This window comes from Ichthyophthirius multifiliis, assembly GCF_000220395.1.
Source record: "Ichthyophthirius multifiliis unplaced genomic scaffold scaff_1120509250106, whole genome shotgun sequence".
Lineage (NCBI taxonomy): Eukaryota > Ciliophora > Oligohymenophorea > Hymenostomatida > Ichthyophthirius > Ichthyophthirius multifiliis.
This window is the reverse complement of record NW_004087080.1, coordinates 1,567-18,304: the sequence shown is the minus strand read 5'-3', so window position 1 is coordinate 18,304 and position 16,738 is coordinate 1,567. Positions and strand designations below refer to the sequence as shown.

General features: G+C 17.0%; 3 protein-coding genes across 3 annotated transcripts in view, besides 47 other annotated features; all 3 read left to right on the top strand. All coding sequences in view use genetic code 6, as the record gives it.

Moving 5' to 3' along the window:
• Positions 1-76: 76 nt before the first annotated feature.
• Positions 77-118: a microsatellite.
• A 2,749-nt stretch (positions 119-2,867) lies between these two features.
• Positions 2,868-2,936: a microsatellite.
• Positions 2,881-2,947: a microsatellite.
• A 4-nt stretch (positions 2,948-2,951) lies between these two features.
• Positions 2,952-2,991: a microsatellite.
• Positions 2,960-3,004: a microsatellite.
• Positions 3,005-3,075: 71 nt separating this feature from the next.
• Positions 3,076-3,127: a microsatellite.
• Positions 3,128-4,175: 1,048 nt separating this feature from the next.
• Positions 4,176-4,215: a microsatellite.
• Positions 4,216-4,668: 453 nt separating this feature from the next.
• Positions 4,669-4,723: a microsatellite.
• A 341-nt stretch (positions 4,724-5,064) lies between these two features.
• Positions 5,065-5,220: a microsatellite.
• An 819-nt stretch (positions 5,221-6,039) lies between these two features.
• Positions 6,040-6,082: a microsatellite.
• Positions 6,042-6,082: a microsatellite.
• Positions 6,043-6,082: a microsatellite.
• A 333-nt stretch (positions 6,083-6,415) lies between these two features.
• Positions 6,416-6,449: a microsatellite.
• Positions 6,448-8,412, top strand: IMG5_047910 (hypothetical protein; the record flags this gene model as incomplete). Its single annotated transcript, XM_004037549.1, has 2 exons — positions 6,448-7,520; positions 7,629-8,412. 2 exons carry the CDS (start codon positions 6,448-6,450, stop codon positions 8,410-8,412), a joined length of 1,857 nt encoding a protein of 618 aa, XP_004037597.1.
• Positions 8,413-8,475: 63 nt separating this feature from the next.
• Positions 8,476-8,527: a microsatellite.
• A 106-nt stretch (positions 8,528-8,633) lies between these two features.
• Positions 8,634-8,736: a microsatellite.
• Positions 8,737-9,758: 1,022 nt separating this feature from the next.
• Positions 9,759-9,802: a microsatellite.
• Positions 9,761-9,807: a microsatellite.
• A 58-nt stretch (positions 9,808-9,865) lies between these two features.
• Positions 9,866-9,941: a microsatellite.
• Positions 9,884-9,921: a microsatellite.
• Positions 9,886-9,962: a microsatellite.
• Positions 9,910-9,958: a microsatellite.
• Positions 9,963-10,266: 304 nt separating the features above from the next.
• Positions 10,267-10,323: a microsatellite.
• Positions 10,324-10,483: 160 nt separating this feature from the next.
• Positions 10,484-10,526: a microsatellite.
• Positions 10,527-10,641: 115 nt separating this feature from the next.
• Positions 10,642-10,695: a microsatellite.
• A 143-nt stretch (positions 10,696-10,838) lies between these two features.
• Positions 10,839-10,973: a microsatellite.
• Positions 10,932-10,976: a microsatellite.
• Positions 10,977-11,072: 96 nt separating this feature from the next.
• On the top strand, positions 11,073-15,165 carry IMG5_047900 (macronuclear nucleoporin up98a, putative; the record flags this gene model as incomplete). Its single annotated transcript, XM_004037548.1, has 3 exons — positions 11,073-11,334; positions 11,429-11,575; positions 12,168-15,165. The coding sequence occupies 3 exons, from the start codon at positions 11,073-11,075 to the stop codon at positions 15,056-15,058; spliced, it is 3,300 nt and encodes a 1,099-aa protein (XP_004037596.1). The 3' UTR covers positions 15,059-15,165.
• Positions 11,603-11,671: a microsatellite.
• Positions 12,057-12,146: a microsatellite.
• Positions 12,065-12,146: a microsatellite.
• Positions 13,787-13,846: a microsatellite.
• Position 15,166: 1 nt separating the features above from the next.
• Positions 15,167-15,233: a microsatellite.
• Positions 15,183-15,234: a microsatellite.
• A 70-nt stretch (positions 15,235-15,304) lies between these two features.
• Positions 15,305-15,334: a microsatellite.
• Positions 15,335-15,511: 177 nt separating this feature from the next.
• Positions 15,512-15,562: a microsatellite.
• Positions 15,563-15,814: 252 nt separating this feature from the next.
• Positions 15,815-15,860: a microsatellite.
• Positions 15,861-15,956: 96 nt separating this feature from the next.
• Positions 15,957-16,017: a microsatellite.
• Positions 15,975-16,018: a microsatellite.
• A 2-nt stretch (positions 16,019-16,020) lies between these two features.
• IMG5_047890 (clathrin heavy chain, putative) overlaps positions 16,021-16,738 on the top strand; it is a gene marked incomplete at both ends in the record, with an annotated part of 793 nt that continues 75 nt past the window's right edge. Inside the window, 3 exons of the mRNA XM_004037547.1 lie at positions 16,021-16,152; positions 16,192-16,502; positions 16,705-16,738. The exon at positions 16,705-16,738 is cut by the window's right edge and continues 75 nt beyond it. Coding sequence (XP_004037595.1) covers positions 16,021-16,152; positions 16,192-16,502; positions 16,705-16,738 — 477 coding nt within the window. The remainder of the gene's footprint in view (positions 16,153-16,191; positions 16,503-16,704) is intronic.
• Positions 16,504-16,594: a microsatellite.
• Positions 16,510-16,603: a microsatellite.
• Positions 16,520-16,593: a microsatellite.
• Positions 16,541-16,603: a microsatellite.
• Positions 16,631-16,699: a microsatellite.
• Positions 16,637-16,699: a microsatellite.
• Positions 16,639-16,738: a microsatellite.
• Positions 16,640-16,688: a microsatellite.
• Positions 16,640-16,698: a microsatellite.
• Positions 16,693-16,726: a microsatellite.

Genomic DNA, 16,738 nt, shown 5'->3' with positions numbered 1-16,738 from the left:
TTACTTAAAAAAAAAAAAAAAAAAAAAAACTTTTTTTTTTTTTTAAAGGAAAGAAAGATTTTTTTTCCTTTTTTTCAAAAAAAAAAAAAAAAAAAAAAAAAAAAAAAAAAAAAAAAAAGGAGAAATATATATAAAATTATGCATCTATCAATAATATAAAAAATAAAAAATCTATATATATATATATATATAAATTATTTTTTATATCTTTATTTATTTATTTTATTTAAAAAAAAAAAAATTAAATAGAAAAATAATTATACTCTCAAAGTTAATATTAAATAATATTTGTTAAACAAAATTAACAAATATTAAAATTACAAAAATAAACAGAAATGTTATTCCCTAAACATTTTTCGCATAAATAATTTTTTTTTTAGATATTATTTTAATTTTCATATACTTAAATTTCTGTTTAACTATCTTAGTTTTTACATATATAATAAAATACACCTTCTATTAATATAAATATAGGTATTTCATTTTAACTTTAATTGCTAGGATTTTAATAAAATAAGTTTTACATATTATTATCTTAATTAAGCTTCAAAATCTTTAAAGATTAATTATAAAAGACTTAATCAGATAAAACTTAAATTATGTTAAGAATACTTTCTTCATTTTTAATAAAAATCCCATCAAAAATCTAATTTTCTTCAATAAATTAATTCAAAATATTCAATAATTAATAAATAATGATTTTTCTAAAAATTTAATTTAAAAGACATTTCGGTTTTGATCTACTTCATTTTATAATTTTTAGAAATTTGTTTTGGAAAGTCCTCCATTTGTAATAATATTTATTTTATTTTTGAATTTATCCTGAATTTTTTGAAAATCTTCAAATTCAAAACTAATATTAAATATTAAATTTTAATTATTTAAGAAAGAATTTATTTTTCTAAAAAAAATTAATCTCATTATATATTAATCCATATATTAGTCCATCTATTATATTTTCAAAAATAAAAACTAAGTTATTTTCATTTATATTTTTAACATAAGTATCTTTTAATATATCTTATTTAAATTTTTTAAAAGTTATCTAAGAAATTTTCTCTTCTATAAAAATGTTTTTTTTTACATTTTTTATAAAAATACTCTTTATTTCAGTTCCTTTTTATTATTTTAATTATTAAATTTTAGGCAAATAATAAATTTCATTTTTATCAACAAATAACATTTAAGAAAATTCTATTTTTTCTATTTTTTAAACAATCTTTAAATTAAAAGTTTTTTCTAATTAAAAAGAAATTATTCCTCTAAAATTTCTATACATTTTTCAATAACTTAAAAGTCGTTTCCACATGTAAATTATGCTTTTTTATCATATTCAAGTATTTAAAAATATTCATGATTATAAAGATTAATCATAATAAAAGCAATCACGATTTGCCTAATAAAAACTTAATCAAAAAAGTTTTCGTTTTAAATTTATCCTTAAATAAGCTACTCTTTTAAATAATTTAATTTTTATATGCATTTATCTTTATTTTTTTAATTTATTTATTATATATATTTTTCCATTTTTAATAAAATCATATTTTCTAAACAATTAGATATGATAATATTTAAAACTTAATTTTCTTATTTTTAATCAAGTAGGATATGATACGCAATACAATCTAAATATGAGTAAAACATAAAAAATCTTTTATTATTAATAATTTATTAAAAAATCTATGGTTATATATGTTTTTAAAGGAATTTTATTTATTATATTTATATTTTTTCTTATAATTAAATATTCTTATATTATCTTGTTTAGTTTAAATTGGTTTTCATTATTTATTAAATTTAATTATAAAATTGCTTACTTTCAAATAAAATAATATAATTTTCTTCCGTAATTAAAAATATGATATCAGTTCTATATTTTTAATCATTTTCTTCTAGTCTATTAATTGTTTGTATTTATTACTTTTTTATTTAAAAAATTTATATTTTTAAATCAAATATTGTTTCTATTTAATTAAAAATTTCTAAGATTTAATCAATTTTTTATAATATTAGATTTTATTTAATAAATACAGAAAGAAATTCTTCTATTAAATTAAATTCTTTTGATTATATATTAAAAATATAAATAATTTTATTATTAATTAATAATATTTAAAAGAAAAAATAATAACTCAGAGAATTAATAATCTATAGATTTTTCAATTTCGATTTTTTATTATATTTAAGAAGCGATATAATTTATAAATTAAGTAAATTTTAAGATTTGATTGCGTTGGGGTTCATATAATAAAAAACCATAAACAAATAGCCTAAAGTATTAAAATATAAAAATTTATATAATATTTTTTAATCCATTCTTAAAAAAATAATATTAAGGACTTAAATCAAAAATTATATCTTTTTTGTTTTATAATTTTTTAAGTATTTCTAAATTTTAATGAGTTTATATTTAATGGACGATTCGCTTTTATTTAATTTGATAATATAACTTTTCATTATTTATATTTATTTAAAATAAAAGTTTTTCAATCTATTTTTTTTATTCGAATAATATTTATTTAATTATATATTTAACAACATCAATTATTTTAATCATTTATTTAATTTAACCTTTTTAAAGATTTTAAACTAAAATATATTGATGTTTTTATTCAAGCATTTAAAAAATAAAAATATTATGTTTTTTAATTTATTTTTATAATATATTTTATTAACTTTTTTTAAGATATTAAAAATTGTATTTTAATATATATATATTAAATTGTAAATTTAAAAAATAAATTATAATTATATAAATATATTTTTTTTTTTTGATAAAACAAAATTATTTTTATCATTCTTTTATTGAAAAAATAATGTTATTATCTCTAAATTAATCTTTTTTTTTTTTTAATAAATTAATATCAATATATATAAATATATATTTAAATATATATTTATATTTATATTTATATTTATATTTATATTTATATTTATATTTTATTTAATCATATTTTTAATTTTTTATTTTTAATAATTTTTTTTAATTTTAATAGTATTTTTTGATATTATATGATTTTTTTTTTTTTATTTACAAATAATATCTTATTTTTTTGGATATTATTTGCTTTTTTAAATTATATTATATTATAATTTAGTTTATTCATAATTCATATTATTTTATAATATAAAATCTAATTTTTATTATAAATTTAAATATATATTTTTTTTTATTTAAATTCTTTAATATTAAATACATTAAATAGAAAAATTTATATAAAAATTATTTAAATATAATTATTTTTAATCAAAGTGATATCATTATAATAAAATATGTAAAATTATATTTTTTCAATAAATATATCGATTTAATTTTTTTTTTCATAAAAATATATTAAAATAAATATTATATCTTTCATTTTTATGTTTTGCCTTCCCTTTTTTTATTGTTTTTTATTTTTTCATCTAAACAAAAGTACATTTATAAATTTTAAATTTTTCAATTTTAATTATTATGATTTTTTTTTTACTTTTTTAAATATTCATATACTAGATTTAAATACAATTAAATTTCTTTCTTAGAGCAATTAATAATTTGAATCCCCTCCCTGTCTTAAATTAATTATAATATTGTTATATTTCAATAAAAAATGAAAATATGATGTACAATCAAAAGATTTATTCAGTTTTTTGTCATCAAAATAGTCAGAAAAACCACAAGGAAAAGCATATTAACAAATATAATTAAATAATTAATGTAATCTAATAGTAAAAATAAATAATAAAATTTTTAATAAGTAAAAAGTTTTATATTAACAAAAGGATTTCGATTAATTTCTTACATAAAATAATATAAAAGATTTTATTAAATTTAAGCTTAGTAAATTATTTAATTAAAATAAAGCTGATTTATAAAAAAAAAGCTACTAAAAAGACTTTTAAGTTTGTTTTAACTTGATTATAACATTATCAAAGCTTATAAACAAATAAAGATATAAAAAGTTTTTAAAATATGAATATAAATTAAAAAGGATAATAATAAATAAGATTAAAAAGTAGGACAAAAAATTGATTAATGGCAATATTTAAATAAATAAATGATAAAAATTATAATGATAATCAGATAAACTATACATATAGTTTATTAAAACTATTCAAAATATATTAGAATCGATTATAAGTGTATATTAATTTTTTTATATTTAAAACATAAATAAACCTTATAATATTTAAAATATATGATTTTTATTAATTTATATCATTCTTTATTTATTTTAAACTGTCTATGAATTAGAGAATATTTAAATTTCTATATTCACTATATGCTAATATTATAATTAAATATAATAATTTTTTTTTTTTTAGTATTTTATTACATATAAGTTATTTTATTAGTTTTTAATCTAATTAATTAAAAATATTTTAGGATATTTAAATATAATTGGAGTAATATAATATTCTATATATAGAAAATTATATAATAAATATTATAATTGATATCTTTATTTGGTTTGAAATTTTTTACAAAGAAAATATATTTTAAATCATATTAACACTTTATATATATATAATTAATAATATTTGTATAATTTAAAAAAAACAAAAATTATAATGATTATAAAAACTAATTTAAACAATTAAATTTATTACAAATTAATTATTTTCATTAATAAAAAGTTTTAACAAAAAAAATTGGTTTAAAAGATTAATTTAAATTACTTCAAATATAATTAATTTTAATTAATTTTTTTTACTAAATTAGTTTAAAAATTTTTTTTATAAAATCTTAAATTAAAAATATATATTTTTTTAAAATAATAAATTAGATTTAAAAATTATTTTTATATATATATAAATAAATTCATATATTTTAATTTTCATTCTAAATTATTATAATGATTTGTATTAATAATAGATTTCTATATTTTATTTCTGAAATATTTTTTGTTGATGACAAAAGGTGAACAAGGAGAATTCAAGCTTTTTATATAATCATTTTCAGGCGAGAAATAATCAGTAGATTAGGGACTTTTAAGATTATTTATAATATTTTAATTTCTATTGTATTTTTGTTCAGGGGTTGGAAATTAATATTAATCATTATTAAAGTTTAAATTTTAGTAATTTTAAGAGTATTATAATTTATTTTAAGAATTTTCTAATATGCATTTTTAAGAGTTTTCTAATATACATTTTTAAGAGTTTTTTAATATATATTTTTAAGAATTTTCTTATATATTTTTTTAAGAGTTTTCTTGTATATTTTTTTAAAAGTTTTCTTTTATATTCTTTTATTGGTTTTCTTGTATATTATTTTATTATGAGTTTTCTAGTGTATTTTTTTATGGGTTTTCTAATGCATTTTAATTAACTTTATCAGTATCAATATTTAATTTTTTAATATTTTTAGAAGAATTTTTTTTTTTTGGGGCTTTTTTTTATTTCTCAGCACTATTAGTTCGATCTTTTTTAGTAATTTTTTATTTAATAAATTTATCAAAAGCTACCTAATGTGCTTAAAAAACAGTTTCTTTTAACTAAGTTTATAAGTTCTAAGAAATATTAGTATTATCTTAATTATTTGGATTTTGAATAATTTTTAATAAATGTTTTTAAACAATTTCAAAGGCTTTGTTTTATAGATTTTATTCTTTTTTTTCTTTAAAATTTATCCTTTATTTTTCGAAATCTATAGATGATATAATTGAAGATTCTTAAGGATTCTATATATCATTTATTGTAGTCAATAAAATTGTACTTATAGTATTTTATATACGATCTCTTTGCGTTTTTTTTTCCTTTCGGCCTGTTGTAAGATAGGTTTTTTGAATGGCTTTTATTGTTGATTTTTTTATATTGAATTTTTCGGAAATCTATTTTTTATTGTTTTTGTTTATTTTTTTTATAATTGAAATATTTATTTATTTTTTACTTGTTTTAGATTAAGTTAATTGTTTGTTAATAAGTTTATTATTTCTTCTCGAGTTTCTTAAGATATTTAATTATAAACTTTTTTTTATTATTGGGGCTTTTGTTTAGATATTAATTTTTGTTTTTTGTGTACTTTTGACATTTTATTTATATATATATTTATGCCTCTTTTTTTTTTTTATTTATATTTTTTTTTTTTTATTATTTTTTTAAAGAATATACTTATATATTATATATATTATTCCATAAATTATAATTTAAAGTACATTTTTTTAAATTATAATATTTTTTTTTTTTTTTTTCTCAAAATATATTAAATAAGTTTACAAAAACATCAAAAATATTTTTTTTGTTTTCAACAATAAAAAACATTTTAAATTTAATAAATAAAAATGTTTTTCTATAATAAATATTTATATATATATATAAATATTATTTTAATTATTATTTTTTTAAACAAGTGTATATAAAATCTATCAAATAAAAATATAAAAGATAAGAAAAAAAAAAAAAAATTAAAGATAAATAATTTATATTTAAAATAATAAAATAAAATATATATATAAAAAAAATTATATGAACGATAATAACAACTAAATAGAAAATCTATATACAAGGCTCTAACAAAGTATAAACGACAATAACGATGAAATAATATTAAAATTATCTGAATAAATTCTTTCAAAACAACAAGATGAAAAAGTAAAAAAATGTCACTTAATTGCCTTATTAAAGACCGAAAAGCTCCAATAATTTCAACAAGAATTCTCTAATTTGCCTATTAATGATGACTAATCCTAATATTGGTAAGCTTATAGTTTATATAAGCAAGAAAAATATGAAGAATGTATTAAATTCTGTCAATAATAATAATCTTAGATATAATTTTTCCTATTATTGGCCTAATCATATAATAAATTAGGTTAATATCAAACTGCAGTAGAAATATATTAATAAACATTAAAAAAGTTCCCAAAAACATAAGACTATTAAGATATTTTAGTAAATTTAATAGCAGCTTCTGTATCTTCAAAAGTAAAAATGAAATATTTTTTTTTTTTAAAAAATAAAAAAAAGCATAAAGACCTTCAAGAAATAAGTAAAAGCATAGTCTAAGACTTTATAAAAAATAGCAAAAACTAAGAATAAACTCGAGAATTTATATACAATTATGCTTTTTTATTAGCGAATTTGCACTAAACAGAGGATTCTTTACTATTATAAAGACGATTTTAATAAATAATATAAAAAGAAAATGATAAAGAAGATGAAATAATATCCGTTTTATAATCTGATTATAATGATTTTCTAAATCATAAAGTATATTAAGGTGAAGAACTTGAAAAAAAGATAAAATAATATGAAGCTTTTTAAAAAATAAATACTTAAGATAAAAATTTAAAGGCAGTATTAAATAATAATATTGTTTTTTTTAAATCTTTGAGTAAAAGTGACCATTTTTCTGAGTCTTTGAGATTATTAGAAGACTGTATTTCTAATAAATATAAATAGACTAGTGAATAGATTTTCCTTTTTAAATTAAATAAACTTATTTTATATATATAGAAAGGAAAATATAATGAAGGACTTAATCTTTTATAAGAAATTGAAAAAAAATATCCACAGAATTTACTCTTTTAAGAATTCAGGTTTTTAGTTGTTAAATCTTGCATTTTATTAAAAAGTAAAAAAGATGAGCTTCTAGAAAATTTCCTAAATACTATTTTTAAGGAAATCCTTAATAATTAAAAAGCCAGTTTAAAATAAAGAATCCATATATTTCTTTTATTAGCCGAAATGGCTAAATAAATGAACTAATAGGACAAAATTATCACTTTATTTAATTCTTTATTTGAAAACAACCCCTCAGTGTACGAAAATGAAGTCTTAATATGTTTTATGTTCTCTTAATTGATTAAAAATAAACAGAATGAACAACATAATGAATAAGTATTGTAGAAGATCGGATAGAATACTAAAAACCCGCAAATATTGAGCTTTTTAGCTGATTTTTATGCGAAAAGTAACCCCATATTAGCTATTGAAATGTTTGAGAAATTAATCTCTAAATTTTCGAAAGAAAGAGTTTTTTAATAGAAACTGGCTAAACTGTACGCGAACAACGGAAACTTAGAGAAAGCGGAAAAACTATTAGAAAGCATAGAATTTGACTTAATAAATGACTATAATGAATTGACAAAATTAGAAAGCGAATTAGCTCTTTCTAAAATCTAAACTAAGAGTGGATCTACTACTAATATAGCGAAAAAAATTCAAAAAAAGAAAAAAAAAAGAATCAGATTTCCAAAAAATTACGACCCGAAAAATCCTCCAGTAAATTAACCAGATCCAGAAAGATGGCTTCCGAAATATGAAAGAAAAGATTTTAAAAGAAAAAAAGGATAAATGGGAGGAAAAACATAAGGTTCAGCGGCTGTAGATATGCTTGCTACCAAAGCTACTTTTAATGCTGGAAATACTACTTCTCATTAATAGGTTAGTAGTAATAAAAATAAAAAACCTAATAAAAGAAAGAAATGATGTTTTAATTCTTGTTTTTTAAGGTATTATTTAAAAAAAAATAAAAAAAAAATATATATATATATATATTGATTTTTTTTTTTTTAGAATATATTTTTTTTTTTTAATTTAAATAAAAATTTATAATTAAAGCTATTTTATATATAATAATAAAAAATAATTATAAATATATATATTTAATAAGATATTTTTTAATATTATAAAATATTTATTTATTTTAAATAAAATTATACTTTAATTTTTTATTTTTTTTTAAATAATAAAATTATAAAAATAAAAATTAATATTAATATTTTTTTTTAAAAATAAAAATAAAAATATATATATTAATTAAAAAAAAGAATAAATATCTAATTTATAAACAAAAATCAATAATAAAATTGTAAAATTCATAAAAAATCTTTAACTTTTTAATATATTTTTTTTTAAAAAAAATAACAACATCAAAAAAAAATATTAATTTATTTTATTACACATGCTCATATTTATTAAAAAAAAAAAAAATTCAAATATTAAAATCTCCATAGTTAAATAAATTCTCCTGTCCCTAATTTATTAATTAATTATTTTAATTTTTACATTAAGAATAATTAGTAGAAATATCTTAACAATTGCCTTCATCTTCAAATTCTTCACTAAAATTTTAAACTTTTTTATTTATCTTTTTCATTTCTTTTTTTTACAAATTAACCATATTATTTTAATCATCACTAATTTTAACACTTTTATATAGAGATTTTAACCCTGACCTAATCACCAAGTCATCTAAAGTTTCAGGTTTATTATCCACATGAATATAGAAAATTATAAGAAAAGCAATAATTGGCGAAACATAAAAGAGCAGATTTTTTTTCGAATCATAAAGCTCTATAGGGATTTAAGGAGGTTTTTACCCAAAAAGGATATAAATAAGGACTTCTAAAAATGAATCTAATAGGAAAGATTTCGAAAGAGATTCTAGGTACAAATTTAAAACTTAAATGCTTTTAATTTTTTAAATTTTATCTGGATTCTATTAAAGTATCTAACAGTTTAGTATTTTAAGTTTATTTTAATAAGCTTGTAAGTATTTTTATTTTTCGTGCTTTTTTTCTTAGAGGAATGTATTTATATTTATGAACAAAGGAGTGGCGTATCTTAAAAAAAATGTATGTTGTAAATGGTAGTGGATTATTTTATTCATATGTTGCTTTGTATTGTTTTTTATTAGGTGCTCATTTAAGTGTTGTTTGAAATTTGTTATTGTTTTTTGCGCATTTAAACGGGTTATTGATTATTTTTATTAATTTTCAGTTTCTAGTTCGCTTTATTACTCTACTTTAGTACTAAAAGATTAATTTAAAATCATTTTTTATTTTATTTTTATATTTTATTTTGATTTTTTTTTTTTTTTTAAGGAGTTGATGATTATTAGAAGATTAATTAAATATGTTAGAATAATTTTAATAATTTTTTATATATATATTTATAAATAAATATATAAATATATATATATAAAATATAATAAATTATTATATATTAATAAATATTAATATTATAAAATTATAAATTCAAATAAAATTATTTATAATAAAATAATTAAACTTGTATATATATATAATAATACTAGATGTATAAAATTCAATAAATATTTTATTTTATTTTTTAAAATATATATAAAATTTGAAACAATTTTTTTAAATTTATCAATCATAGATTTTAAAATTATAATTTTATATAAAAATTTTTTTTTTTGTAATTAAAATTTAATATATTAAACTAACACTTATATAATAAATCAAGAATTTATATATTTTTTATTCAATTTTATTGAGTTTTTTTCATTATTATAAAAAATTTAATATAAATTACATATAATTTATATTTAAAAATCAATTTTTTATTTTAAAACTTTAATTTATATTTTAAAATAAATAATAAATTTAAAATTACTTTATGTTAAATATATATAATTTAAATAACGGTTTTCAATAAATTTATTAATATAATTTAATTTTATGTATCTTTATTATAAAATGTTTATAAAATATATTATTTTTATGTTAATAATTTATATTATTCAATCATATTCTTTATAAAATAAAATAATATTATTTTATTAAAAAAAAATATTAAATAAAATTTAAATGACTAAAAAAATAATTAATAATACAATTTTATAGAATAATGTTTTTTTTACATTTATTAGTTCGATTTTATATTATTTATTTTATTAGTTTTATATTACTAATAATTATATTTATTTTGAAATAATAAATTATTTCTATTAAATTATAATTTATTATAGAAATTTTTCAATAGATATAGAATTTTTATTTTATATATAAAAAAAAAGAAATATTTATATTTTAAAATATATAAGTTTATTAAATATTTAAAATTTAAAAAATAAATTAATTTAAGTTATATTTTATAAAAAAATAAATTAAATATAAAATTGAAATCAAAAATATATAAATATCAATAATTATATAAATAATATCAGAAAATAAATAAATTTGAAAATATATTAATATGAGTATATATATATATACATATATAAATATAAATATATATATATATATTTTAAATAAAAAATTATTATTTTCTTTTTCATTTTTTCTATATAAAAATTAATTAAATTAAATTTAAAAGAAAACAAAAATAAAAATAACAAAATAATGTTTTAAGGAATATTTGGTTAGTAATAACAATAACAACCCGCAGGAGGTGGTTTATTTGGTTAACCTCAATAAGGAACATAATAAAATGTACCTAGTTTTGGAGGAGGATAGTCAAATGTTGGAATGTAACCAGCTTAAGGTATTTTTGTATAAAATCAACCATAAAATACTACTGGAGGAGGCATTTTCGGATAATAACCTAATTCATAAGGTGCAGGATTATCTTTATTTGGATAAGCAGCAACAAATCAAAACAATAGTATTTTTATTAGATTATTTATATATATAAATATTATTTATTAAAAACAAATTTTATTCATATTATATTTAGTTTTATTTAAATAAAATAAAAGATACTGCTAATAGTGGAGGATTATTTGGAGGAGGTGGATAAAATTAAGGTTAAGGACTTTTTGGTGGATAAGGAAGTAATACTACTGGTGGTAATGGAATGTTTGGAGGAGGTGCTTAATAATAAGGTGCTTAAGGAGGATTATTTGGTAATTTTTTTATATAAAAAACTTTTAATATATATATATATATATATATATACATATATATTTTTTTATATATATATTATATATATATATATATATTATTTTTTTTCTATTATTAATGTTATTATTTTTATTCATATTAAATAAATTGTATATATTATTTGCAAAAAACTTTTTTTTGTTTTTTTTTTTGCAAAACCTTTCTTTTATTTATTTAAAAAAATGCAAAATTTTTAATTTATTTTTTGCGCTTTTTTTTATTTTTAATATAAAATAATTATTTTTTCTACACTTATTATGATATCTGTCTTAATTTAATGTTGAAAATAAAAAAGAAAGTCAAATATAAAATTCTTTTTTTTTTTTTTTTATAAAAAAAAATTAAAAGAAAAATAATATATACAATTTAAAAGGAAAAAAAAAATATAGCAAAATAATTATAATAGACGCATTTTATTTAGAAAAAAAAAAAATATAATTAAATTAATATTTATAATAAAAAATTATATATATTCTAATAATAAAAAAAATAATATAATATTATAAAAAATGTTTATATTTTAATAATAAAAAACACCTTTAATAAATTAAATAGGAGCAACAGCAGCACAACCATAAGCAGCAGGAATTTTCGGTACATTCGGTTAATAATAATAAAACCCATAATAATAATAAACTGGTGGATTATTCGGTACAACCCCACCTTTGAACTAATAATAATCTTAATTACCTACATTTTGTCATCCAGCTGGTGTGTTTACAGCTTCTAATCCTTAATAACCTTAATAAGCTGGAGGTTTATTTGGCTAAGCAACTTAATAATCATAATAAGGCGCTTTTTTGGGAGGATTAGGTTAATAAGGGGCCTCTGCTACTTAAGGTGGTTCAATTTTTGGAGGGAATTAAGCCACAGGAGGTTTATTTGGATAACAATAGTAATAATAGCAACCAGGAGCAGGTGGATTATTTGGACAATAAGCTAATCCAGCTGGAATATTCGGGAATACTTAATAATAATAACCTTAAGGTGGCCTTTTTGGAGCCATGCCAAATTCTTAATAACAACAAAATCCTCAATGTTAGACCGGTTTTTTTGCTCCTTAACAAAATACTGCAAGTAGTGGTGGAATATTTGGAGGAGGAATAGTCAATAATAACCTAAACTAAGGCGGCTTATTAAATATGGGAGCTAATTAAGGCAATTTAAGTACATAAGATGCCTTAATGGGCAAATTTTTTGCAAAACCATCTCAGAATTAGCAAATATCGAAAACTAATTAGCTTGGAAAGCCTACAGAAACTAATAGTGTTATGAGTGTATCTAATGGCTTAGATTACTGTCTGACTGAATGTTAACTTTTGTAAAGGAAAATGGTTTAAAATGGATAACTTAAGCCAGGATAATAGTAATAATAAGGTGGTATTTTTGGAGCTGCGGCACCTAATTAGCCCACACCTTTTGGTGTTTAATAATAATAATAATAGAATACAGGAAGCTTGTTTGGTGCCTAATTTGGAGCCACTTAGTAACCTTAGGTTACAGGTGGTCTTTTTGGAGCATAGCCGTAAACAGGAGGCACAGGTTAGGGTATTTTAGGAAATTAGACTACTGGATTAGGCGGAGGAGGAGGCCTTTTCGGAGCTTTAGGCGCAGGTCAATAATAACCAGTTTAAGGCTAACAGACAGGAGGCATTTTTGGAAGTTAACCTTAATAATAGTAATAATAATAAGCTGGAGGAGGTCTTTTTGGAGGATTAGGTGTTACTGCTTAAACTACATCAAGTTAACAAGCAGGAGGAAGTCTTTTTTAAAATAATTAATAATAAACTTCTACAGGAGGTGGATTGTTTGGAGGAGGAAACAACACCGCAGCTACTGGAGGAGGACTTTTTGGAGGAAACACTTAAACTTAAGCTGCTACTACTACTGGAGGAGGTGGCCTTTTTGGAGGAAATACCAGCGTAACCACTGGAGGAGGTCTTTTTGGAGGAAATAATTAATAATAATAGGTTAATTAACCAGCAGGTTAAACTGGAGGTGGCTTATTTGGAGGAAATACTGCAACTCCTCAGAGTTTTGGAGGAAATTAATAAGGAGGAGGGCTTTTTGGAACAACAAATTAAACTGGAGGAGGATTATTTGGAGGTGGAAATTAATAAACTGGAGGAGGTTTATTTAGTAATACTTAATAATAATAATAAGGATTCAGTGGATAATAATAATAATAATAAAATTAATAATTTTAATAATAAAGTTAATAGTTTTAATCATAATAAGGATTCGTTTAATAGGTTTAAGGAGATGAATTTTTTAAGAATTTGTTTTCTTAGTTTGATAATTAGAGTATATTTAATAAATTATAAAAACAAAACGAAGAAGATGATTAAGTCTGGTATTATGCAAATACTAGAAGTAAAAAAAATATTAATTAAGAATAATAAATAGGATCATTTGACTAAACTAAAAGTAACTTACTAGAAATTGAGTATAATTCACTATATGGATACAAAAAACCAAGAGCTTAGACTAAAAAAGGATTCTAAAAAGAAGAATAAATAAAAGAAACATTTAAAAAATTCTCTTTAAAATAAGGTAAAACGGGAAGTACTTATTCCGAAAAAAGTAATGGAGCTTAAACTTTTTTTGAAAATAATAGAATTTCTTAATAATAATAATCAGGTTCTTTTAGTTTATAGGAACAAAATATACCTTTTTATAACTAAGAAACAAGAAAAACTGTATAAATAAAAGTCCTTCCAAGACATACAGTGTAGGAAGTAAAGGAAAGAATAATAAATTAATATTTAGATAATGTACAAGGAAATGAAAGTGCATCAAATTATTAATTATTCGCAAAACTATCTAACGGGGAAAAAATGCACTTAAATGATATTTAAAAATTTCTCAAATATTAAGATTTGGATGTTTCTAAAATAGAATAAGTATATTTAGTAAAGAAAAATACTCTATAAAATTAAAGAAAATAATAGTAATAATAAAGTTAAGAATAATAATCTTTTTAGAAAAAAAAAATACCTATATTGCCTAAAGGATACGGTTGTGAACCTTCCTTGGAGGAAATGTAAAAAATGAATAATGAAGAACTTAAAGAAATTCTAAATTTTAAAATATTTAATGATTTTGCAACTGTGCTTTTTACATAACCAGTCAATGTGCTTGATTTGGATTTAAGAAATATTAAATTCGAAGAATAATAAATTTGCCTTTTTATGCTTGATGATGAAACTATTTAAGATGATGAAGAAAGTTCGTAAAGAGAAAAGCTTATCTATGAAAGATTGAATAAAACTGCAGTTATTGAATTCCATAAATTCGGAAACAAGTAGATTTAAGAAGGATAAAGTAAAGAAAGCGTAAAGGAAAAAGTTAATAGATTAATAAATGTAAAAAAACTAAAACTTATAAAAGAATATGATGTTGATAACACAAAATTAATATTTTTATAAGATAGATTTGAAGATTGAAATAGTTTTTTTATTTAATTATATAATAAAAATTATCAAAAAAATTATATATAGTTATAATTATTTTATATTTTATTTTTTCCTTTAATTTTAATATTTTAAAAAATGATATATATAAAAAAAAAAATATAAATATATATAAAAAATAAAATATAAATATAAATATAAATATAAATTTACTTATATATAATGTAATATATTTTAAATAATATATATTACTCTTTTTTTATTAAAAAATTATAATAATTTATTTTTATTTTATTTTATTTTATTTTAAAATAACATAAATTTTTTTTTATAATAATATATTTATTCATTTTTTTTTTTAAGTTAAAATTTTTTTTTTTGGTATATGTCTTTTTAAATATTATATTTTTTTTTTTTTATTAATTATTTTTTAAATCAATTTATTTTTTTAATATTATATATTATATTTTTTTTTAATTAATTTGTTTTTAAATATTAATTAAAATAAAATATTTTAAATTAAATTACATTAAAATAAAATAAAATTTTTGAATAAAACTATATATATCATTTTTTTTTTATATGCATAAACATTAAAAGATAATTTTATTTTAATTATTTATTATAGTTTATTTATTAATTAAGTCAATTTTTAAAGAAAAATAAAAATAACTTATAAAAAGTAATTAAATTATTTATATTTTTTTTAAAAATTAAAATTAAAACTTACTAATATAAATTAATTTTTATTTAATTAAAAATAAATTGTTAATATTTTTTAGATATATAATTTTTTAAAATTAAATATTTTTATTTTTTGAAATTAACATATTTTAAAAATTAAAATTTTTTATTATTTAAAGTAAAAAAAAACTTTTAAATCAAATAAATAAAAAATCTAATAATCATAAGAAAGATATTAAGTAACATTAAAAAATAAAAAAAAGAGAAAAAAAATAAAAAAAAATATTAAAAAAAAATATTAAAAAAAAAAAATGTCAAACAACCCTGTAAAAATCCAAAATGTTTGTTCTTTAACGAATTTGGGTATAGATCCCTAATACTTAAAGCTAGGAATAACAAGTTTTGAATCAGACCGCTGCATATGTGTTAATGATAAATCATAAGTAACAAAATGAATATTAAAATAAAAAAAAAAAAAAAAGAACGGATAAAATTAATTAACTTAAATCCAAATAGATAATAATTTCAATGTGAACAGAAAACCTAATAAAGCAGAAACCTCATTAATGCATCCTACTTTAAACATAATAGTATTAAAAGCATCAAACGGTAATGGATGTTATGTCTAAATATGGAATTTAGATTCAAAATAAAAACTAAAACATATAGATCTGACTGAATAAATCTAATACATGACTTGGGCAAATCAAACAACTTTAGCAATAGTAACACCTACTCTAGTATATCATTCTGATATAAATGCTCATGAATCACATACAAAAATATTAGATAGGTAAAATATATTTAAATATATAAATACAAAATAAAAAAATATATATATAAATATATATATAAATATAAAAATATATAAATATATAAATATATTAATATATAGTTAATTTAAATATAACAATTTATTTATATTTATTATTTTTTATTTTTTTTTTTTTTTTTTATTTTTTATTTTTTTTTTTTTTTTCTAATTTTTTAAATAGTTTTTTTTTATATATTTTTTTTGTTTTAATTTTT